The 24,913-nt window shown below is 45.0% G+C and overlaps 1 protein-coding gene across 4 annotated transcripts in view; it reads right to left on the bottom strand.

Annotated features, from left to right (window-relative positions):
• LOC131399214 (ral-GDS-related protein-like) overlaps positions 1-21,995 on the bottom strand; it is a 113,676-nt gene extending 91,681 nt beyond the window's left edge. For 2 of the 4 annotated variants that reach the window (XM_058533401.1, XM_058533399.1), the window contains exons 1-3: positions 21,573-21,995; positions 21,099-21,201; positions 20,530-20,599 (exon numbers count right to left, since the gene is read on the bottom strand). In XM_058533401.1, the coding sequence (XP_058389384.1) occupies positions 20,550-20,599; positions 21,099-21,201; positions 21,573-21,818 (399 nt within the window). In that variant the 5' untranslated portion in view covers positions 21,819-21,995 and the 3' untranslated portion in view covers positions 20,530-20,549. Of the gene's footprint in view, positions 1-18,947; positions 19,000-20,250; positions 20,405-20,529; positions 20,600-21,098; positions 21,202-21,572 lie in introns of those variants that run through there. The other 2 variants (XM_058533400.1, XM_058533398.1) reach the window with 2 other exon arrangements.
• Between the last annotated feature and the right edge of the window lie 2,918 nt (positions 21,996-24,913).

Genomic DNA, 24,913 nt, shown 5'->3' with positions numbered 1-24,913 from the left:
AGCTGACTGTGAATTGGTCTTCTCTAAAAGCCAGCCAGCCCTTCACTGATAGCCCTGGATAAGGAAGGGCAGATAAAATTCTTTGAAGATGTTTAGCTGAATTCAGAAGCAAAAATCCTACCTCCAGTTGGCTCCTCTGTGAGAATGGATGGCCAGCCTTATTTCACAGGCTGGGCAGCTGAGGTTTCAGATGAGCTTATTTGCCCTGTTCCCCGGGGATGCAAAAGGAGGAATGTGACCATTCATTCAAGGCTGAGATTTTGCACGTAAAGATAGGGTTGTCGGGATAAAAGGAGAATCTCCCTCTGCCCTTTTCCTTAAGGTTCTTATGGCTGGCCAAATAATTAACAAGACAGGTTAGAAGGAGAAAATAATACCAAGTTTAATAACATGTATGCCCGGAAGAAAGCAAGGACACTGCGTTTCTCAACACAATAGCAGAATTCTCATCTTAAATATCATGTTCAGCCAATGACAAAGGAAGATGTTGGGGGTGGGGGGAGTCAGTTACAGGAGATTACCACTAAAGCACAGTAAACAAGAGTGAGGTTATTATGCAGATTTAAGGCCTCACCTTTTACATTGATAAGTTTCTAGAAATGAGGTCATTCCCCCTCTTCCCAATTCAGAGAGGCAGATACCTTTACAAATGGAGATTTCCCTTATAAATGTAAATGTCTGTCTGGCAACTCCTTGCAGGGCCATCCAAAGAATATGGTCAGAGACAGAACTTCTGATAAGATGGGCTTGTTGGTGTCTTTTTTATTGTAACATCTATTGTACATTATATTTACAGCCATCATGATAATAACTCCTTCCTGAAACAGATGTTTTGTTTTAAATTCTTTAGGCAGTTAGTGGGGGAGGTCAAATGCCCTCAGAGAAAACAACCAAGGTAAAGAGATAGATTTCAGGGTGGCCAAATCTTGATCTTCCACAGGGTCATAGAAGGGAATAAAGATTTCAGCAAATTGGTTTTTTGTTCTCTACAGTGGAAGTAATTTAAGAAGATAGTCTCTCACTCCAACTTCTCTTTCCTGTTCTCTATCTGTAATATCGCTGTAAAAATTCTCTCTACAAATATTTCAGTCTTTTTTCTTTGCAGTCTATTATCATCTTTACGAATTCTTTGACTTCACCACCTTCTTGGCACCACAGCGCTAGCCATTGAGATATTATTATAGATTCTGTTTTGCAATTTCATCCTCTTATCTCTATTTCCTCTCCCATTTCTTAGTTTTAGTTCTTATTGTATCTTATGCTTGAAAACATTTCAAGCTTACAGAGTATATCAGTTCGTTATCTTCTCAACTTTTTATTATCTAAGTGCCCTCAAATATCACTTTTTTTAAAAAAGAAGTGAAATAGATAATAGAAAAATATATTGTAATAAATTGACCACTTATAAAATTAAGTTCAACCTGCAATCCCTCCCCACTTAACAGCGACCATCTTTTATAACTCACCATGCTTTAGTTTGGGCAGGGTCAGTTTATCAATGATTTCTGGATGTTTTAAACCACATGAGACAAATACAGCGTAAGGTAAAATTGTTACTCTTGCAGAAGTTGTAGAATATCCTGATGGTTATGGAAGTTGGTGGCGGAGAACCTGAATCATATGAAAAGTAGTTGATTAATTAGCACCTGACAGAATTTGTTAATTTGGTAAGGACAATAATAAGACATAAATGTTGAAACGATAACTTTGCATATCAGAGTATTGTCAAAGGCCACTGGGGAAATTCATAATATTCTCAAATACCACAAAAAATGACCACTTTTTCATAAAAGATGTCATACATGATGACACCATATACTTCTGTCAGAAAATTTGCAATGAAGGAAATTAAGACTTGAGTCATTTTAATTTTAACGATTTGTTTCTGCTTACTATTAGGTTAAAAAACCCTTTTAGAAATAAAGTGATAAGGGATGTACTTGCTTAATTTTTATTTTTTTTTAAGAAAAAGTCTTTTTCACATTTTAAAAAAATATTTATTTGTATTTATTTTATGCTGAATTTATTTGTGTGCCCAAAGCCTTTTTTTAATTAACTACCACCAATTCTTTTCAAACTCTTTCAAAAAGTTGAAGAGGAGAGAATGCTTCTAAAGTCATCCTATGGAGTTAGCACTACCCTGATATGAAAGCCAAAGACACTAAGAGAAAAGAAAACTACAAGTCAGTATCTTTGATGAATATTGATACAAAAATCCTCAATAAAGTAATAACTAACCAGATTCAGCAGCATATTAAAAGGATTATACATCATTTTTAAGTGGGATTTATTTCTGGAATACAAGGTTGTTTCAATATATGAAAATGAATCAATGTAATAAAGCACATTAACAGAATGAGGGAAAAAAACACAGGATCATCTCAATGGATGCAGAAAAAGACTTGACAAAACTAAACATGTTTTCATGTTAAAAACACTAGAAAACTCTCAGAGTAAAAGGAAGCTACTTCAACATAATAGAAGCCAGATATAGAAATACACAGAGAACATCGTATTCAAGGGAGAAAGACTGAAAGCTTTTCTTCTAAGATCAGGAAAAAGGCAAGAATGCCCACTGTCACCATTTCTATTCAACATGGTATTAGATGTTCTAGCCAAAGCAATTAGGCAAGAAAAAGAAAGCAATAGCATCCAAATTGGAAAGGAAGAAGTAATATTACATTTGTTTACAAATAATATCTTATATGTTGAAACCCCTAAAAATTCCACAAAAAAATTTTTAGAACTGATAAATTCTGCAGAGTAGTGGAACACAAAATCAACATGAAAAAATTAGTTGTTCTTCTATACATTAATAATAAGTAATCTGAAAAAGAAATTTAAAAACTTTACATTTTTATTTACAATATCATCAAAAAGAGAAAAATACTTAAGAATCAACTTACTCAAGGAAGTAAAAATTCCAGTGATGTTTTTTGCACAAATAGAAAAATCTATCCTAAAATTCATATGGACTCTCAAGGGACTATAAATAGCAAAAAGAATGTAGAAAAAGAAGAACAATTTAGAGAAGTCACACTTCCTGATTTCAAAACTTACTACAAAGTAATCAAAACAGTGTGGTACTGGCATAAATACACAGAATATACTAATGAAATAGTATAGAGAGCCCAGAAATAAACCTTTGCATATATGGTCAAATGATTTTTGACAAGGGTGCAAAGACCATTCATTGGAGAAAGGATAAGTTTTTCAACAAATAGTGATGAGAAAACTAGATGACCACATGCAAAAGAATGAGATTGGACTCTTACCTTACACCATATACAAAAATTAACTCAAAATGGATCAAAGATTTAATATTAGAGCTGAAGCTATAAAATCCTTAGAAGAAAACACAGGGTAAAAGCTGCATGTCATTGGGTCCAAATGCCATTGCCAACAATGATTTCTTTAATATGACACCAAAGACATAAGCAACAAAAAAAAAAACAACAAATTGGACTTCATCAAAATGCAAAAGTTTTCTGTATCACAAGATACTATTAACAAAGTAAAAAGGCAACCCACAGAATGGTTGAAAATATTTGCAAATCACATATCTGATAAGGGATTAATATCTAGAATATATAAAGAACTCCCACAACTCAACAATAAAAAAACAACCCAATTTAAAAATGCACAAAGGACTTGAATAGACATTTCTCCAAAGACATAAAATGGTCAGTAAACACGTGAAAAGATGCTCAACATCACTAAGTATCAGGAAAATGCAAAATAAAACCACATTGAGATACCTCTTCACACACATTAGAATAGTTTTACTCTCACAAAATCAGAAAATAACAAGTGTTGGCAAGGATTTTGAAAAATTGGAATACTTGTGCTTGGATGGTGAGAATATAAAACTGTGGAGAACAGTATGGCAGTTCCTTCAAAAATGAAAAATAGAATTACCATATGATGTAGAAATTCTACCTATGGGTTCTGAAATAACAGAAAATATATTTATGGATCTCTGTCTCTACTTCTTGGCACAGAGCTCCTAAAATTCTTGTAATTTCCTAAATGATAAGAACACTAGGAGCATCTCTTGTTCTAATATTTGTCTTTGACCCCATCCCTGACACAGAGCTCCTAAAACCCTTGTAATTTCCTAAGTGATAAGAACACTAGGAGAATCATTTGTTCTATTGAGGCAACTCTGGGTGGGCTCCTGGATGGGGGCTGGTCACCAGAAAGACCAAGCCCCGATTAGAAGCTTGGAATTTTTAGTCCTATCCCTTATCCTCCAGAGAGGGAAGAGAGGCTAGAAACTGAGTTAATAATTGATCATGCCTACGTGAGGGAGCCTCCATAAAAATCCCAATAGAATGAGTTTCAGAGAGCTTCCAGATTGGCAATGACAAGGAGTGCTTGGAGAGTGGTGCACCTGGAGATGGCATGAAAGCTCTGTGCCCCTTCTCACATACCTTTCCCTCTGAACCACTTCCATCAGGCTGCTCTTGAGTTATATCTTTTTATAATAAACTGGTGATCTAGTAAATGTTTCTCTGAGTTTTGTGAGCCACTCTAGCAAAATAATCAAACCCAAGGAGGATGTTGTGGGAATCTCTGGTTTACAGTCACTCAGTCAGAAGTACAGGTAACAGCCTGGGCTTGTAACTGGCATCTGAAGCTGAGGTGAGGTTGGGTGGGTGTGCAGTCTTATAGGACTGAGCCCTTAAACTGTGGAATCTGATGTATCTCTGGGTTGACAGCATCAAATTGAGTTGAATTATCTGACAACCAGCTGGCATTCCAAGAATTGCTTGTTGGAGGTGTGGGGAACCCTCTCACATGTGAAAAAATGAATCTCAGAACACCATATATGGGTATAAACCCAAAAGAACTGAACACATATATAAAGACATATACGTACACCCGTGTTCTTAACAGCGTTATTCAAAATAAGCAGAAGCTGGAAGCAGGCCAGGTGTCCATAAACAGATGAGTTGACAAAAATTGTGGTGTAAAACACAGTGGAATACCATTCACCCTTAAAAAGGATGGAATTCTGACACATGTTATGACATGGATGAACCTTGAGGACTTTACGCTAAGTGAAGTAAAGCCAGACACAAAAGGAAAAATACTGTATGATTCCACTCATATAAGGTACTTAGAGTAGTCAAATTCATAGGAATAGAAAGGAGAATGGTGGTTCCCAGGGGCAAGAGGGAGGGACAACAGGGAGTTGTTGCTTAATGGGCACAGAGTTTCAGCAGAAGGTGAAAATAGATCTGTGGATGGTTGGAGGTTATCACTACAGAGTTAGGTGAATGTACTGAATGTCACTGAACTGCACACTTAAAAATAGATAAAGTGGTTAATTTCATGTTATGCATATTTTATGACCATTTAACAACATTAATTATTTTCAACAAATGAACAAACACTAGCTACATGCAATAACATGGATGAATATCACAACCATAACGCTGCATAAAAGAAATTATATTCAAAAGGCTATATATTTTATAATTCCATTTATATAAAATGCAAAAAAGAAACAAAACCGAGGTCTAGCTTCCAGTAATAGTGGAGTAGCTTGTTGAACTAACACTGTCACAGATAACAATGATAAAATCTGCACGAAATATTATATATATTTATATAGAATCATGTATCTATATGTAATACACATACAATAAATGTGTATATGTATGTATGCATAAATCTCTTCCAAAGGCAAGCAGAACCGAGGGGGAGTCTTCCCTTGAATCATGGGAATTTTACCAGGATATGTTTGCAAGCTTGAGTGTTTTACCTCAAAGCATTCCAAAATCTGTACATGGCCGAGACAGGGGAAAAACTATAGTATTACTTGTAATGTTAGAGGATGTATTTTGGGGCTGGCAGAGTAGCTGGAAAGTTGGGGGAGAAATTCTGGAAGGGAGGGAACCACAAAGAGGAAAATCTTAAAATATGTATGAAAGTCTGCCCCCCACACACACCAAATTGGCAGATCTTTGAACAACACACATGCAGGGTAGGCCCCAGAGGGCCTAGTGTAAAAACAGCAGTTGGAAGATGAAAGAACTGAATGAGGATTTCAGCTATGCCCGTTGTAAAGGAGATAGGATTGGAGTTTCAGTCCAGCCAAGTTAACTCCCTGCTAGAAAAATAACAACACTCTTCAAAGGGATACAATAGAATCCAGAGTCTGTATAACTATCATCCATGGTTTCCAGTACATAATTTAAAAAATCATGAGATTTGAAGAAATAGGAAAATATAATCCATATACGACCAAAAGTGGGCAGTAGAAACTATTCCCAAGGTGTTGCAATTAGCAGACAAGGATGAGAAAGCAGCTTTTATATAGATGATCATGGTGGTAAAGAAAAATATTCTCATAATGAATGAACAGATATAGAAACTCAGCAGAGAAATGGAAATTACAAAAAAGAACCAAATAGGAAGGTGAAATACAGAAAATATTTTTGAGTTTACCGGTAGATTAGAAACATTAGAAGAAACATGAAGATACAGCAATAGAAATTATCCAGTCTGAAGAAAAGAACATAAAATTTTTGAGAAAAATGAAGAGTGCCTTAAGACCTGTGAGATGAGTGAGTCCCCATCAGAGAGGGGAGAGACAAAAAATTAAATGAAGCAGAAAGGCAAATCAATGAGTAATAGCATAAAACTTCCAAAATTTCGTGAAAAATCTAAAATTTTAGATCCAAGAAAGTCAGGAAACCCACAAAATAAAATACAAAATAAAACCATACCTAGGCACATGATAGTCAAGCTGCTAAAATCCAAAGATAAAAAGAAAATCTTGAAAGCAGTCAGGGAAATACACATATACAGGGGAAGACATTACATACAGGGAGAAATAATATGAATGATGGATGATATATTATCAAAAACAAAAGAGACAAATCAACAACAAAATGACATCTCTCAAGTGCAGAAAGAAAACCCAAAAGTCAACACAGGATCTGTATTTAGCAGAACTCACTTTCAAAAAGGAAGCAGAAGCCACAATAAGATACCGCACACCTATTAGGTGGCTAAAATAAAAAATAAAATTGCAAATACCAAGTGCTGGTGAGGACTAGGAGCAACTAGAACTGGGAATGCAGCATGATAGTTGTATTCGGAAAACAGTTTAGCAGGTTCTTATAAAGTTAAACATACACTTATTATATGACTCAGATATCCCACTCCTAGAGATTTACTGAAGCAAATTGAAAACTAATGTTTAAACAAAAATCTTTGCGTGAATCTTCATAGCCATTTTATTCATAATTGTGAAAAGCCAGCAACAAACTAAATGTCCTTCGTCAGGTGAATGGAAAAGATACTGTGGTGCATCAGTACCTTAGAATACTACTGGGCAATAAAAAGGATAAACTCTTGATTCACACAACAACATGGATGAATCTTGGATGCATATCTCTAAGTGAAGGAAGCCAGATTCAAAAGGCTATATAGTATATGATTCCATTTATATGACTTTCTAGAAAAGACAGCATTTACAGAGATGGAAAATGATCAGTGGTTGCCAAGGGATGGAATGGGGGAAGGGGTTGACTACAAAGAGACAGTATGAGAGAATTTTGAGAGTGAAAGAAACAGCTCTGTGTGGTACCGTGGACGTGGATACATGACCATAAGGTTGTCAAAACCCGTAGAACTGTACACCACATAGAGTGAATTTTACTCTGCAAATTTTAAAAATCAATCAGGATGCTGGGGAACTCAGATGGAATGCAGTGACAAATGAACCTCACTGTATTACAAGCATGTGACATAACCACACAGAAGGGGTGGGGATGAAAGGTCCTGACCTAAATAACTTTGCAAGACAGTGTTTTGATGGGATACTGTAAAACTAAAGTACTGTACAGAAACACTGTACTCTAGGTGGTAAATTTGTTTTTCATAAGAGTATGGATTAGCGATTCTGAAACTACTTGACACATTAGTAAATATATTGTAGCTAACTGGAGTTAAGTTTCTCACTGTTGGTGAAAGAAGTTACAAATAAACAAAAGGAGAATGCTGGAATAAACTCTGTGGTGCTGGATTGGAGTTGGAAGTATCAATATGAATCCATGTCTCTTTTAATATATCTATCCAGATAGATAGATAGATTGATTGATATATCGATAGGTAGATGTGTATACCTGAGTTTATATTCATTCATACATTTCCAAGCTCTGCTGAGAGGGTCTAGAAGCAGTGACACCCTAGTATCAATGGGCACACCTAGCTCCCAGATTTTGGTTTCTAAATATCATTCTCCAATAAAAAGAACCAGGTTTTCTTGGAGAAATGGCTAATTCTAGATCTGGGGAGGGGAAATACAATATGAGCCTGGAGCTTCTTGTATTGCCAGAAAGTAGGAAAGTGCTTTCAAAAAAACACAGAAAATGATGAGATGTGTCAAAAGGAATCAATCTTAAAGACTTCCCAATGGCTCAAGCTGGAAAACTGGGAGCAACAAAATAAATAATGGTAGCATTGGATTATTACCCAGAGAATAAAATAAATATCCATGAGTCTGTACTGATATAAAGAAGATTAAATAAGAAAGGAAGAAAGAAAAAAAGGAGGGGGAAGAATGAGAGAAAGAGAGAAAGACAGGTAGAAGGCAGGGAGAGGGAGGGGGGGAATATTCCTCACATAATTCCAAATAATAAACGCTGCTGGATAGCATGAAATAGCAAATCGCCACTAGAACACCACAGTAATAATTACTGTAGGCAAGACTGACTGATGAATGCAAAAACTGTGAGTGAAACTTAGAGAAGAAACAGTACATTTGCAGATCCTCAAAACATTTCCCTCCCAATACTAAACATTTTTCTCTTAACTTCTTTAAAAGACCTATGACTATTTAAAGAAAAATCATAACACTGTATTGTGGGATTTATAACATGGGTAGATGTAAAATTTATCACAACATAGCACAAAGGACAGACAGAGGTAAATGGAACTGTTCTGTAGCAAGGCTTCCATATTTTACGTTGCTTAAACTGGTGCACTATTAAGTCTAGGACAGCTGTGATATGTTAAAGATGCATATTGTAATCTGGATCAACCATTAAAAACTGCAAAGGTGTGTCACTTAAATGTTAATAAAGGAATTAAACAGCATACAAAAAGTGTTTGTACAAGAATGTTCACAGGAGATGACCTGCACGTCCCCAGGAGGAAGACGAGCCCACTTTGGGGCATCCACAGAGCAGAACGCCCTCAGCCAAGCTGAGGAGCAAACGCTGACACACACGTGCTGGGTGAGTCTCATCTACCTCGTGCCGAGGGAGGCAAGCTGGACAGAAAACAATACACGTGGGCTGATTTCTGCCAAGATGAACCTATGGTGAAAAAACTAGAACAGTGGTTGCCTCGGGGGAAGGAAAAAATTGCCTGGGAAGGAACAGGAAAGAGTTTTCTGGGAGTGATGGAAATACTTTATTCTTAAAGGAGTGAAGGTTATATGGGCATGTTTATTTGCCAAAACTGTACGATTGAGATTTGTGCCTTTCAGTGTGTGTACATCTTACCCCCCAACACATACAAAAAGGACTAAAAGAATAATACAGTGAGGTGAGAATGGGATGGAGTCTGGATAAAACATAAAAGGCAGATGATTAGTAGTTGTTGAAGCTGGGTGACGGGCCTACTATGCTATTTTGTTTATTTTGTATATTGTTTAAATTGTCCTGTAATAAAACACTTGTATAAGAAGACAAACTCGATATACAGTGTTTGCTGGTAAGATATTGGTTACCTTTGTGGAGGAAGGGGGGAGAAAGGGATTGTCGGGGCCTGAATGAAGCTGGTGCTAGTTCTTGGTCACACAAGTGTGTTCACTTTGTAATAATTCTTTAAGGTTTACACGGATGACCTCTGCATATATTTCTGTATGCATGTTATACATCAATAAACACTTTAAATCCTGCATATTTGCACAAAGATACTAACTCAATATCTGAGAACAACAGCAGTGTTTTGTTTTAAAGTGGAACACGTTCACTCATGACATAATCAGATGGATTTTAATACTCCCAAGTATCTATTAATGCCCTCACCCTTCCTTGGCATCCTAGATCTTTCCATTTTTGCCTCAATTTGGCAAGTGGCATGGCTTTGAATTTTTATGATGCAATCTTTTTCCATCGACGTCCACCCCCACAATGATGCTCACCAAGGCCTTGACATCTAGCACAGTGCAGTGATCACAGCATGCACTCAAGACCTGTGGGACTGGGTTGAATGAGGAAGAAAACGAGGAGCAATGATGTTCATAACTTATGTGTAGGTGCCATAACGTGACTTAGGAAATTGGTAGGATTTTTCGATAGATTTGCTATGTCTTCTAATTTTTCCTATTTAAAACAATGGGAAGTAGAGTCTCAGAGTTCTTTCTCAGAGAAAGTCTGACATTTCAGGCACAGATTACTGACAACTATTAACTGTATATGACTTTCCCACCTCATCTTAGTTTTAAGTTTTTAATTCCTTACCTTGGAAATGACCTAACTTAGCTTCTTCCAAATCTTGTAGTAATACTGATGCTCCAGAAAGTTGGGCCATGGATATTCTGCTATTGTGTGTCCTCCTTGCAAAGAAGTGGAGCTGCACATCCACCAGTCTAGAAGGGTGTGGTGCTGTAGTATTTGCAGTCAATCAGAGAAGCTAAATGGAAAAACGACTCAAGAGAATTATCGCTATAACCCCCAAGAGCAACAAATTATTTTGTTTAATTATTTGTGATTCTGTGGGTATATTTAAAAAGAGATATTAAAACTGGTTCCCAAGGAGCCAGCCCTATAGTAGAGCAGAAATTGCATATTACCTTCCTACACAAACTTCCCTGACATTGTGCGAAGGAACAACGGGAAGTTTCAGTGCTGTTGCCTGTGTTAATGAGGCCAAGGAAGTCCAGTGAACAAGGCCTGTGTGCAGCGTCGGAGAAGGGGCGTGCGTGTGGTCCCCTGAAGCGGCTTAGGAGTCACTTACCAGTGCACCTAAGTTTCCAATCTGTATATGCAGGAATTGGGGCTGTCCACTGTGATGTTTTCTCCTTTTTATGACATGGCTCACAGCAGTCCTTCTAAGATGCCTGACCAAGGTATAGGCCCTTCAGGCAGGCGGGGTCCAAAGGGAGGATCTCTGCAACGACCGTGACCATGGAGTCCAAAGGGAGGATCATGGCAGCCTGGAGGGATGGAGGGGATAGTAGGACAAGTGGCCTTGAATAGGCAAATTCCAGGATCCCAGGCACCCGGTATTTCCATTTTAGATATTGAATATACCTTTCAAATACTGGCCAGGGAGCTTCCACCAGGGCTGCAAGCATCCTCAGCAACAGCCAGGCTGGTGACCCCCACCCCTACCTGAGTACCGGCCTCAAGGGATGCAGCCCAACCACGCTGCGCATACTCCAGGCGGTGGGCAGGGCATGGAGGGTGGGCGTGGTAGAGAGAAGAGGCATGATAGAGGGTGGGGTGGACAAGGAGAGGAGTGGGGCCCAGGGGTGGAGGGACAAGGAGGGAGTTGGGGCCCCTAGCTGTGCATGCTGGGAGCTTTTGTCTCTCAACCGCTCCAGGCTGGGAGCTTGCAGGACTACAGGACTACAACTCCCTGGATGCTCTGGGCACAGGGCGGTGCCTAGCCCTGAGGGGAGGAGCAAGAAGGTGTGCTCTGCCCTGTGGTCCTGCACCTGCTCCACGTGGGCTGAGTCTCAGAGGGATGTGACAGGATAAGAGGGACCAAGGAGTTAGGAGGGTGTGGCGGCTGCATGGGCAGCCGCGGGCCTGCATCATGCAACTGCTTTTGTCCAAAATTGAAGCCGGACTCATGTCTATTCCACATCGCCTCCCTCCGTTGCTTGATTCCTCCTCCCACCTGCATATCTGTGGGTCTTTCCACAGCCTCCTACCTAGTCCAGTGCCAGGTGTTTCTCTAAAGTGCTTATGGGAACTGGTTTGACATCCCAGAAACTTTCCTCTGCCTGCTGCCGTCTGCCTTCTCCAGCCAAAGTGTCATCATTTCATCAGCTTTTGGGAGAAATTCGCCCTATGGCCCCTCTTGCAAGCACAACTTGAGAGCTTTGCAGGGTGGTAACAGTGGCTGTTGCTTGCCTTTTTTGCAGAAGTGGAAGTTGAGGCATCCGTGAGGTTAATCATTGGTTTCCCCAGGATCCGCCAAGGGCAGAGGAGAACAACCCAATTCCCAGGCAAGTATCTAGTAGAACATTTTCACCAACACCTTCCAGTGCAGGGGCCTCTGAAACAGCATCCTTAAGATGAGAATAGCTTAAGCATTTTGCCATTTAGATTGATAGCCTAATCTCAGCTCAGGCCTGAGTGGCCAGTCTCTCAGGGACACGGGTGATGACTCTGATCCCTCAGGAAGAGACTGGTGGTCTAGCTTTGGGATAGGGATGTTCAAGGTAGACAGCACTTGGGCAGCATTTGAAACCCATCAGCTTTAACATCTCTGCTTTGGATTTCGGCAAGTTTCCAGGATAAACATGCCTAGGGATAGTCAGATGTACTATATTCTTTAAAATTTGTTTAGAGTAGTGAAAGGAACAGAGCATAAAATATCCTGCTTATTTGCAAAAGATGAAATGCAACCAAGACCTTGTTTTTTTCTTTTGTTTTGTGAGGAAGATCAGCCCTGAGTTAACATCCATACTAATCCTCCTCTTTTTGCTGAGGAAGACCGGCTCTGAGCTAACATCTATTGCCAATCCTCCTCCTTTTTTCTCCCCAAAGCCTCAGTAGATAGTTGTATGTCATAGTTGCACATCCTTCTAGTTGCTGTATGTGGGACGTGGCCTCAGCATGGCCGGACAAGCAGTGCATCAGTGTGTGCCCGGGATCCGAACCTGGGCCACCAATAGCAGAGCACGCACACTTAACCGCTAAGCCACCAGACAGACACAAGACCTTCTTGTTAATTTTTTTCTGCTCATTCTCTTGCCTGTACTGTACGCTTGAATGCAGAAACAAAAAACTTGAATTGCCAAATTCTTTTTTCCTGAGATTGGTAAATTAACTTAAAAGTCTTATTGAAACCTGTGGAAGAATGGTTAGCAGCTTTCATGATTTATGTCATCTCTAAAAATCTGGGCGTTGATCTACATGAAAAAAAGTCCTTGTTTATATTACACATCCCAATAGGTTACATTTCTGATTCCTGAATGTGGGATATTATCAAAACATCTGAAAAACCTGGTCATGGAATCTAGACCTGTCACTTTGTCAAGAATTTGCCCCTTTATGAATTAATGACACATGAATTCTTTAACATTTTTGTAAAGAATGGAAAAGAAACTCTGTAGTGTCTCTGAATGTGGCAAGATGGGGAATTCTCATTAGACCACATCCTTGGGTTCTTCTCTTGTGTTCAATAGGCCCGGGTGATAGTCTGTGTGGTCAGGTGCAGTGCAACTCCCCCAGGCCCCAGTGTTCCATCCTATTCTGGCCTGTGCCTTCTTCAGGGGGTTCTGATTACACTCGTCCACAAGGGTTGGAAAGAGACATTGTAACATGAGGATATTGATCATCTTATTTTTTATTAAGTCTTTTTTTTTTTTTTTTAGATTTTATTTATTTATTTTTTCCCCCCAAAGCCCCAGTGGATAGTTGTATGTTATAGCTGCACACCCTTCTAGTTGCTGTATGTGGGACGCGGCCTCAGCATGGCCAGAGAAGCGGTGCGTTGGTGTGCGCCAGGCATCCGAACCCGGGCCGCCAGTAGCAGAGCGTGCGCACTTAACCACTAAGCCATGGGGCCAGCCCCCGTGTCCATTTTTTAATTGATTTTTCTTTTTGTTATTGACCCAACACAAAAAAAGAGAACAAAATTTTCAGGTATTATGAGTGCTTCCCAGTTGATGCAGATGGTTTTGTATTTACAGTGGTACCAAAAGATCATGTTTCGTGCTTTTTCTTCAGCTTGTTATAAGACCAGCAGTAGCTGCGGCATGGCAGATAATCAGGATCTTCTGGGTTTGGAGGTTTACAACATAACTAAGTGGTAAGGAATTTTTTATTATTCCAAGGAAATTATTGAGATCATAGTCCATGGAATCCAGGATTGATAGGGGTAGGAGGAAATTAAGGTGAGGATCGGTGATCTGGCATTACTTCTTATCTTGAGGGACAGGTATCCACTGTATGAGTGTTTGAATAAAAGTATTAGATATCAGGAATTTGTGGTGAGTGAATATGTTTTCTGAATTATTTACTTTGAACATAACCATTTGGATTATGTGAACATCTGGGATGTGGGAGTAAGTCGCTAACAAGGGCTGGTTGACAATGTCACTATTGATTTGACTTCTATGAACACCGAGTGGCCAATGGATGAAGCAAATGAGTAGTCAGAAAACACAGAAATGGTGGAATTTGGGATTTAGTAAAAGATTGGGGACCGACTGTCCTGAGATGGAGTGCCAGGACTTGTACAGTTGAGAGTGACAAGGACAAGAAAGGAATAGAAACACACTCAAACAAGGAGGGGGTGTTAACAGGATGGAGGGAGAGAAATGATCTGGAGTAGCCTTGAGTTTTGACCTGGAGCTTTCTGTTCTAGATGCAAATCTGCTTGATGACATCCCAGGACACAGGTCAGATCCCCAGAGGATAGAGGGAGGGTGGAAGTACAAAACAGCCATGATAATTGTCCTAAAATGGCAGGCTTCCTTTGTCATTTGACACAATATCATGATTTATTTTTGTAGGGTAAGAGGAAAAGAAGGATGATAGTCATGTCTTCACAGAGGAAGCAGCGTGACTGTGGGAACCAGTCCAAACCAAAGCCTGGTTTAAGCACCTCCATCCCTTTTAGGATGTCCAGTGACATAGTCAAGGGGCCGGTTACTAGAATCGCATCCTATCCTAGCAGTGACGGGTCTCTGGGAGAACACCTTGGACCAGCCCCACCAAGTCTGCTGGCCCGAGAGACCACGAGGACTCCAGGCCTGCAGCAGTGCAGGACTACTGGTAAATCCTTTCAATCTAGCCAAAGCGTTGCAAAAACTTGCACCTAGTCACACAGGTGAATCCCTGCCAGGTGTGCTCGCAGGTGGTCTGCACTCCAGGTCCCATGCCCACTCCTGCCGGTCTTCAGATTTGACAGAGATGATTCCAGGAGCTGATCTGGGCATTCCACAGCTTCACTGCCAACAATTTCTGGTGACTGTGGAAGGTATCAGGAAAGAGGAAAGGGCAGTGAGGAGCACAGGAGAGAGTCTGGTGGTAGCACTGATGGTGGACAGACTTGCTAGCGAGGCAGAGAAAACGAGGGGCCAAGAAGGACGTCCTGACAGCAGATGAAATGGAGCAGGCACCTCAGTGAGGTCTCATGGTTGCGTCCCTAATGTTTCCTTGCTTTGAGCTCTTGAAACTTTAAAACATACCAATACGTTTCTTTTATTAAACTCTGCTGTGTGACATAGAAAATATAGACAGTGGTTTCTTTCTGAGGTGAGAGGTTGAGTTTCAGGTGAGGAGAGAAAAATCTTCTTTTTTCATGCTGTTCTCTCATTTTCTTTTACTATGTACATCATTTATTTTTACTTTCAAGTCAGCAGCGAGTTACCAACGTCACGGGATGATTCAGTTTTTCCCCTCACAGTCACAGTAAAACGTACTAAAAGTGGATTATTCTTTTTGTGTAATATTCCAATAGATTCCAAAATATTGTTTCAAAAGCACTTTGATATCTATGTACTCAAATTAGGTATTTACTTCCATTTACTTCCATTTTTATGTTCTTTGTTGCATGCTAATTCAGTGTTGCATCTAAGGAAATACCAGATTTCCCTCAGATTTTTAGATCCATATGTGTTGGAAATTTGATTCATGAAGATGGACATGGCAGCTGGGGGATCGTGCTATTATCAAAAGAGGCCTTTTCAGCATCAGTAATCTGACAAGAACCCACTGCTTGTTGGGATTTAATTGTCTATTTGAGGGATTAAGCTTTCACTGTTGGCACTTCTCTTTCTCTTTGGAGGGAAAGTATGTCCTTCCCAGTCTTTCCATAACCAAATCACTTTCCTGGGTGGCTGTGCTGTGTCAGGAAGGGCCTGGGATGCCGGGAACCAGAATTCATCCTCAGCTTCTGGCTGTCCTGAGAAGGCTTCCCTGGCAGAGTCCAGCCTGTGTGTCTGGGTGACACTTGCAGCCATCAGAAAGGAGGCGATAACACACAAGTGCCAAGCGATTCATCTGGCCCTTGTCTTACAGGGTGTTCCCAAGGGAAGAGGTTCAAAATGCCACTTGGTAACCCTTTGAAAGCAGCTAGTCATGGGTCGGGTTCTTGGTGTGAGCTCAGAGCAGTGTCTATTCACCACCAGATGGGGAACATTTCAGTATTTTAATTGGTAAGGCTGTGTTCATGTACGACCATGGATCATCAGTTCCGTGGCATTCCCCGCTGGACCTCCCAACACCCCTGTCATGCCTCATATTTCAAAGCTCCAAACAGGGTTCACACCCCAGCAGCTGGTTGTAATGTAACCACAGCACAAGACTGGGGAAAAAAACACAGCCACCCAGGGGTGACACACTTTAATGACTTGGGCCCAATTACACCATTTGGACGAGTTCAGAACACCAACACTGAGTGTGTAAACTGGAGGATTGCCCAAGACCTTGGACCTCAGAAGGACACGAGCTCAGAATTCACCTTGGACAGCAAGGGACAATGTGGGGTCACTGACTGGCCAGGATTATGGTCCCTTATCCTGGCAAAGCAGAGCTCACTCAGGATCCATCAGGCCAAGCCAGGGAGGAGACTGGGGGCCTTCTAGGGAATTTCTGCCCTAAAGGGAATGGCATAAGGAAGGCAGGGGTGCTGAAAATCCTAGTTCACAGGGAGCAGTCATGTTTATGTAACAAGGCCCAACAGTAGCCTTAATAGCTGCATCAGAAATCGTTCCTCCTGGATACAAATCAAGCAGGAAAAGGAATTCAGAGTCCTGGACAAGGATCCCAGCAGGATTCAAATCTAGGTCAGGGGTGAACATGGAGCCCCTAGAGGGGTCTCAGGAGGGAAAGTCCTGCCTTCCTTTAGTCCATTTTCAAATGATCTTCCTCGGGCCTTGTCCTCTCCACATGCACGTTTTGATCTTTTTACATTGGTTTCCCCACTTGGAGCTGATGCAATTCCAGAGATTCAACTAGAAAACTAAAAGTTCCTAAAATTTGGTCAAAAGAAAACTCAGCAGCTGGAGTCTGGGTGTCCCAGAGGTCGCCATGCCATAAGGCCTGTGGCTGACCAGGGGGCCACGGAGACAGGCTCTCTGGACTGGCCAACAGGGAGAATCCACCCCTGCCCTCACCCAACTCCTGCCCGGCCTCACTCATTCTCGTTGAGCAGCTCCATTTCCTGGAACCAGGCCCCAAATCACTCCTTGGGGTCTTTTTATAATTCTTTGCAGCGACCTGGAGCAGCAGGATCTCCCTCATGACTTGGTGTTCTTGGGAGCAGAGGGAAGAAGAGGATGCAGACAGGGCCTGGTTGGGGGATGCTGCAGGGTCCTTGTGGGGGGTGAGGACTGGGGCAGGGGACCAGTCCTGGGAACGCTCCTTCCCTCCAGTTCCATCCAGGCTCTACCTGTTCTCAGAATGGGAATAATCAGCCCCTCCTCCAAGAAGTTTTCCTTGATGCCATCCTCCCTTCAACCCACGCGCTAACTGGATGGGTCTCGACTTCTACCAAAATCTTCCACTCAAGGTAAGATACAAGGGGTGGAGCCAGAAACTGTTCTCCCCAGAGGGTCTCTGATTTCCACCTCCTTCCCCTCCTCTGCAAGGAGTGCCACAGCTGCTCCTCAGTCCTCTTCTCAAGGTTGATCTCATTCCCCTGGAAGGCAGACAGCCAGAGTCCATCAGACAGAGCCCCCTAGCCTGACTAGCCCCCTATGTCCTGCCCTTCTCATGTGGCACTACTGCCAGGTCCCCAGAGGGGGTGGGGCATGCAGAGAAAAGAGGACTTGGACCTAGGATGGGCTCTGGGCTCCAGACTAGTAGGACATGGGGGAAGGCTGAGGGACCTGGCAGCACAACCCTCTCTGATGACAGACTTGGAGGCTGAGGCCTCAGGCAGAGGGGACTGCTCAGCCACTTATGTGCTGCCTGACTTGGGAGGGGGCCGACTGCTCTCTCCCTCCACGGGCAGCATGGGAGGGACAGGCAGAGTCCAGCTCAGATAAAACCTCACGCAGCTGTGCCATCAGGCAGCTCTGAGCTTCCCCAGCCTGAGGAACGAGAATGGATGTCTCAGGCGGAGCCTCTGTTCACTCATCCCTAAGATGGGCCTGATGCCCCAGCTCCCAGGGGCGGCTGTGAGGCTCTCATGAGAGGAGATGTGCCAAGTGCTGAGAGCTCAGAGCTCAGTGCGGGGGCTCACGCATCCCCAGGCTCAGGATCCTGGTCCTTCCTGCCTGGTCCTCAGATTCATCCACTTCGAGATAATCACCCATCGGCAGGTGCAGCATCAGCAGGTCACCGAGGAAAGTGCCAAGATAGGGGACAACACTCTGTGACATCGGGGTGCGGGTGGGATGAGCCCTTGCTCTCAAGTCGGCCCCCTGCAGATCCTCCCCTGAAAAGTCCTCACCCTCAGCCTCCTGGGCCACCCCAGGGTTCCCACGGGGAGCAGCCTAGGACCCTTAGCAGCCTCCCCTCAATTCTTCCTCCCTTCACACCCCAAGAACACCACACTCCTCCTACTCACCTCCCAGGGCCGGCTTCTGGCAAATCACAGGGTATGTGGTCCCTGGCCCTCCCCACAACAAATCCATCCTACACCAGCTCTTCCAGGCCCCCCTCCTGGTCACTTCTACTGGGGGATTCAGACACTGTGGCACCAGGAGGAAGGGACCTCCTCTCTTGATTTGAGGCCTCCGGATGGGAGGGCAGAGCCCCTCCTCCACAGGCACACTCACCTGCTGCTGCTTCTCCTGCACTTTCTGGGGGTTGCCCTCTGGGTGGCAAACGTGGAGGGCCCCTCCTGCCAGAGTCGAGGACAGTGTCAGCGAGACCATACTCCCCTCACCCCATTTCTCTCGAGCACCACTGACCTCTGACCCTGAACATCTGACTCGAGTGAACTGGCACCAATGCCACTCCACCCTGCAAGGTCTTGTGATTCCAGAACAAGCCCAGCTCCAACTCTCACTCTGGGTGTGAGCTCGGGCTTTTGGCCTGGCCTCCCCGAGCCTGTTTCCTCATCTGGAAAGTGTGAGAACTCCAGCTACCTCACAGGTTCTCCTGAGGACTCACTGTCGCATGACTGTCATCATTGTTCTTGCCCTCACCCCTCCAGGTGGAGCAGGCAGAAAGCTCCCACATTCCTTTCCTCCCTCTTACCTCATTACCACCCTGTGAGGCCTGCACCACACAATCACCATACCTCCATTTCCCTGATGGGGAGACAGAGGTCCAAACAGGGGCAGTGAGTTGCTGAGGGTTCAACAGAGGAGAGGCCGCTTGCCCCTCTCAGCCAGAGGCCCTGTTCCAACATCCTTGCCTAACCCCCAGCCCCACCACTGACAACAGTCCTGTCCCCTGAGCTCTCAAAGCTTGGCCCTGGGCCGAGCCGTGGATGGAGAGGATGGGGTGTCTTGGGAGTCTGGTTGTTGAGTGGCTCCTGCCTGCCCCAGTCCCCTGGAGTGTCTCTCCCCCATGCCGGACAGAGGCAATGCCAAACCCTTCTCCTCCCCAAAGAACAACTCAGGATATTTGCCTGCACTGAACTCTTTCTTTATCCACTCAGGAACTGGACCCACAAGGTGCCACCTCTGATCAACAGGGAAGGGGATGACAAGATGCTTTGCTTCCCCGTTTACATGAAGCTCTTAACGTCCTTTCAGCAGGATCCACTAAGAATCCATCAGTTGCCTAGACGTTACTCATAAGCCACCTGGGGCCTATATCATTGCCAACCAGGCACTCAGGTGAGACTCCTGTGGTTGACTCAAGTGACTGCTCTAGGGGTCCAGTGGGGAGTCCCACAATGCACACACATCTGTCTCTGGTCAGTTGTTCAGATCCAAGGATGAGCAGCCTGTTTGTCCACCTGTGCCAGGGGAATCCCCTGCTGTGCCTGTCCCTGGGGTAGGCAGTGTGCCCTCCCCTTGGAGACATGGTGAAGATAGAAGGAGCAGCAGGGGCCTGGCTTCCTGAGGACAGGTTTAGGCTGAGGGATAAACCCACCCAACCACCCAACAGCCTGGAAGAAGCTATATCCAGCAGGATGGGCGTGAGTGGAAGCCAGAGACCTGCTGATGGCGCCAGCTCGGCAACTCGTCCTGGAACAGCCCAGCCAACACCACTGTGTCCCATGACCAAGGCCTCCTGCCGAAAAATGGCACCCCACCTGCCCATGGGCAGAACAGATCCCTCTGCTTGTTAACCTGGACAAGATAGACAGGAATGTTTCAGAGAAAGTTCAAGTGAGAAATTATCAAAACCACAGCTTGCTCAGTCCCCCTCCCCCCCGGCCCCTGCTCTCTTTCCAGACCCCCAGCCTCCACTCTACCTTGGTCATCAGTTATCTGTTCAAGGACTCGTCTTGGCTATAGCTCTCCTTAAATTTTTCAGAGCTCTCCCTGACAGGAAGGGAAAGAGGGAAGGATAAATTTAGGGATAATGTGAGGGGTCTAAGTGCATATCCTTTTCTTTGACAACCTGAGAGATTCAAACTGCCTGGAGGAGTGCTCTCACTGGGCTCCTCTGAGCGCTAAGGTCTCGTGGGACTGGGAGGGGGCTCTCCTGTTGGTCACTGGGGTCTCCATTCCCCCGCTATACAGAGCAGCTCTCTTTTGACCACTTTGAGTTTCAACTGGGCATAGAGTTCTGTTGTTATAAACACTTGAAAATGTCCAATGTGGCTCACTCCAGTACCTGGCATTTAGGGAAACCGAGTCCTGAAGCAGAATTGGTGCACTAAGGACACCGGGAGACTTAGAGACCCACCGCTGAGGCCCAGGCCCTGTCCCCATCATTTCCTGCCTCCCAGGAGTTCCCACCTGACTGAGGGGCCAATGGCAGACATTCAGGAGAACCCCCATCCACCCTGGTCCTCCTATGGAGAGGGGCACTACCCACCAGGAAACTTCCCCCATGTGTTCTTCAGGTGGCATATGGATGTTTTCTGCAGAGAAGAGATGACAGTGCGGGGCGAGGAGAAGTTCTTCAGGATCTCGCACTCCTGGGGAAGGGAAGAGAATAAGCTGTGAGGTGGGGCACTGGAGCCCTGCTTGCTCTAGCTTCAGTCCCCTTCTATTTAAATCTCCCCTCCTGGATTAGACAGATGTTTAGGGAGCCCCAGAAGGGCACATTTAGGACCCAAAGTGTAACACTCACAAGGAGGAGGATTTTAGCTCAACCCAAGGAGGGAACCAGGTAGGAAGTGAGCATCCCCACACTGGGACGTGGAGTCAAGGTCAACGTGCTCCTGGCAGGAAGGACCTAGGGACTTGCAAGGGCTTAGACCACACACTGCAATCCTGGGAGCTGATAAAGGTGGAGGCAGTTCCTAAGGCTCCAGAGAGGGGCTCCACTGGGCCTCCAAAAGCACACCTGGGCCACCTGGATCCAGCGCTCCACCACCCTCACCCTGTCCTGGGCCATCATGCTCGGGACCCCAAGGCAGGTGGTGATGACGAGGTTGGCCACCCTTCTGAAGTGGTCGATATTGGCCCGGACGGTGTGTGCCAGGTGCTCATTGCCGGGCTTGTTCCTCTTGCCCCAGGTGGAGCCCAGACACTGAGAGGGCACCACCTTCTGGAAGGGCTCCTGGGGAACAGGGGGAGTGTCACCCAGCATTGCCACACCCTAGCTCTGTGTCCACAGCCCACAAAGTCCCACACAGGGGTCACAGTTTAGAGCTGGAGCTCAGGAAGCTCATGATGTGGCCTGAGCCTTGTGAGAGTCCCTGGCTTTTCTTCTCTGTCACTGCAGGCACCCAGCAGAGGATGACCCAGGACCCAATACTGGCAGGGAAGGGAGGGGGCATTTGCATCCAACCCGTCCTGGCTAACTCCAAGCTCCAGATGGTGGCTCAGCTTGGCTCATCCCAAGGGAGCATCTTCCAACAACCTGATCCCCGCTCTGGTCCCACTCCCCATTCTGATGCACATTCCCCTGTGGCAGCTACAACCACGGGCCTTGTCTGTCTCCCTCATAGTGAAGTACACATCAGGTGTCTAATAAGTCCTGAGGCTGTTGAGCCTCCTGAGCAGAAGGTTGGGCCACCAGGGACCTGGCTGCGCACAGTGAGTTCCCCTCCCCCACTGATATGCCAGGCCCTGCTCACCCTTCCGTCTCTTCTACCTCATGGAGCCGGCACAGCCACTCTGTGCAGCAGGTCCTGTTAGTGTCCACCTCTACGGTCTGTAGGTGGACAGCAAATGTTTGGGGGTTCAGAAAGTTGCCCAGGTCGTATGGTTGGTAAGGGGTGGAGCCAGGATTCGGGCCCAGATCATAGAAGACTGGATGAGGTCTGGGGCAATGATGGCAGAGTGAAGGCCTACCCCACCCGCCCTGAAAGCGCAACTGCTCACTGCATCCATCACGGTCAACTGCTGCACCACCAGCTTAGGAGGGAAGGCCGTAGGTTGGGCTTCTTCTCATGCTTCTTAGCCACAGGTGGAGATGGACTTCCCACTAGAAATGATGGTCCAGGTGACTCCAGCTCAGCAGCTCCCACTCCTGCTGCAGCCGATGTCGGCCCTTGCTCCAGCTCCAACACTGCTGGTGGAGGAGACACTGGCTCCAGTGCTAGAGAGGGTGGTGTCAAGGAAGCTGGAGCCAGCTCTACCTCCACCACTGCCCACTGCTCTGCTTCTGCTGCTGGCTGAAGCTCTGCAGCTGGCGCTGCAGCGGGATAAAGAGAAAGGTTCACTCACATAGCTGACTTTCCATGTGTCCTTCTAAACACAGGAAAGATCCCATTTCCTTTCCAGGAACAGCCAGCCTGCAGTCCCCCTTATCCTCTGGCTCTGCCTCAGTGGCCTCAGAAGCTCACACCAGTCAAAGGAAAGAGGGTCACAGCAGCTCAGCTCTGAACCAGGCAAGGTTACCTGCACGTACATCCACTTTAGCTTGAAAAAGAGACAGCCCCTGACTGGTCCCACCCTAGTTCTGGTCCAACCCCGTCATCTCAAGGTCCTGAGTGTGGAGGCCCTCTGCTCCTGCTCTCATCTTAGAGCAGCACTGGATGGTGTGGGTGGCCTCATGCACCTGCCCCTTGTCTAGTGAGTTGGTGGAGTTGAAACCATTGGGCAGCTACTTGATGACCTCCTGAGTGGAGTTCTGCAAAGACTGCCTGGGAGCTGGGCCAGAGGGAATCAGGGGCTGCCTGCACTCTGCCACTGGGGCCGGCCCCCAAGAGAAAGTCTGCTCCTCAGTTCAGGCACAGAGGGCATCCTGGCAAAGAACTCTGGTCAGGAAGGGAAGGAGATGAAACCTCTAGGGCTCAATAACATACGAGTTGAGCAGCTCACCTTCTCATGCTGCCAGCCATGACCTGGGTACGAACGTCACAGACCCACAGGCTTCCGACACCTAACAACCAGCTCCTGCCCAGGAATGGCCTGCCCCACATACCCTGCCTTCCCCACACCACACAGACACACAAACACACACAAACACACGATGAGGGGCCTGGAGTGTGGGGTTGATCAGGTGGGATCACCGTTGTGTTCTGGTCTGCACTAACCTTTCCTGGGCTGCCCATGTTACCCTTCACTGCCTCCTGTCAGACACCCAGAGGCGTCAGGGATGAGGGCTGAGCCAATGTAGGCAACAATCAAAAAGATTCTATTTCTGGGCATTTTTGAGCCCAGATCCTGCAAAAGTTGGGATACAACAACAAAACATTTTTGCCTCTTGACTGTCTCCCGTCAAGTGAGCTGGAGGGAGGACTGTGGGTGCCTGGTTACCAGAGTTCAAAGATCTGTTGAGGCCTAGGACCAAGGAGATGGGGTCATTTTTCAAGATTCCTATACCTGGACCCCTTACCTCAATCAGATTTCTCCAGAGCTGCCCCCTGAGCCCGGACCGCTCACCCTCCTCTCCCATGTCACTTCCTGAACTGTACACAAGGAGCCTACACAGCCCTAGCCCCAGCTCCCTAGAAATCTAACTCAGGTCCTAGCTTTGAGGAGACAGAGATGAATGCAGACTTCCTTTAACTTACCAGTTCTTCATCCTGGGATAGTCCCTGTGCCTCTCAGGTCCTCCCCAGTCTCCAAACCTGCACCATGGGGATCAGGCTAGAATCTACTTCCTAGGGACCTCAGCTGGTGTATATGAGATAATATCTATTATCCCTGTGGGCTGGTGTCACATGTACCTAAGGCACAAAATTAGACATGGAAGAATAACAAGAAGGGGTGACAGGTAGCACAGAACACCAGTCAAAACAGGCCTGTGTTCTAGCAATGTGATATTGAAACAGTCACTTCCAACTTGGCCTCATTTTCAGGTCAGCATCATGAGGGGTTGAAACTAATGGAAATTTAGATACTGCCATCCTGCGGCATTAAACCATTCAATTGTTTACTGTTTTATGGAGAATGAGACCCAAGTGCCTCATCTTGGCCTATGAGGTGGGCAGCCTCCACAGTGGTACCCAGTAAGCCCCACCCATGGTATAGCCATCCCCGTGGAACCACTAAGTAGTTAGTAACTGGCTTCTGAACATAATAACAGCCTAAGTGATGGGATGTCTTGTCTAAATTTTAACAACACAAGTCTCTCACTTCCTCTTACTCCGTCTTTCATGTTCCATCTCTCTCTCTCTCTCTGTCGAATCCCTGTAGCTGAGGAATCAAATACCAGTGTTTTGGGACTGCCCAATGTGGAGGCCTATAGAGGAGAGAAGCACGGGAGTGCCCAGGCCAATAGACAGAAAGAAA

This window comes from Diceros bicornis, chromosome 37 (assembly GCF_020826845.1).
Source record: "Diceros bicornis minor isolate mBicDic1 chromosome 37, mDicBic1.mat.cur, whole genome shotgun sequence".
Classification (NCBI taxonomy): domain Eukaryota; kingdom Metazoa; phylum Chordata; class Mammalia; order Perissodactyla; family Rhinocerotidae; genus Diceros; species Diceros bicornis.
Note: the sequence above shows the minus strand (reverse complement) of the source record. Positions and strands in the feature narration are given on the sequence as shown.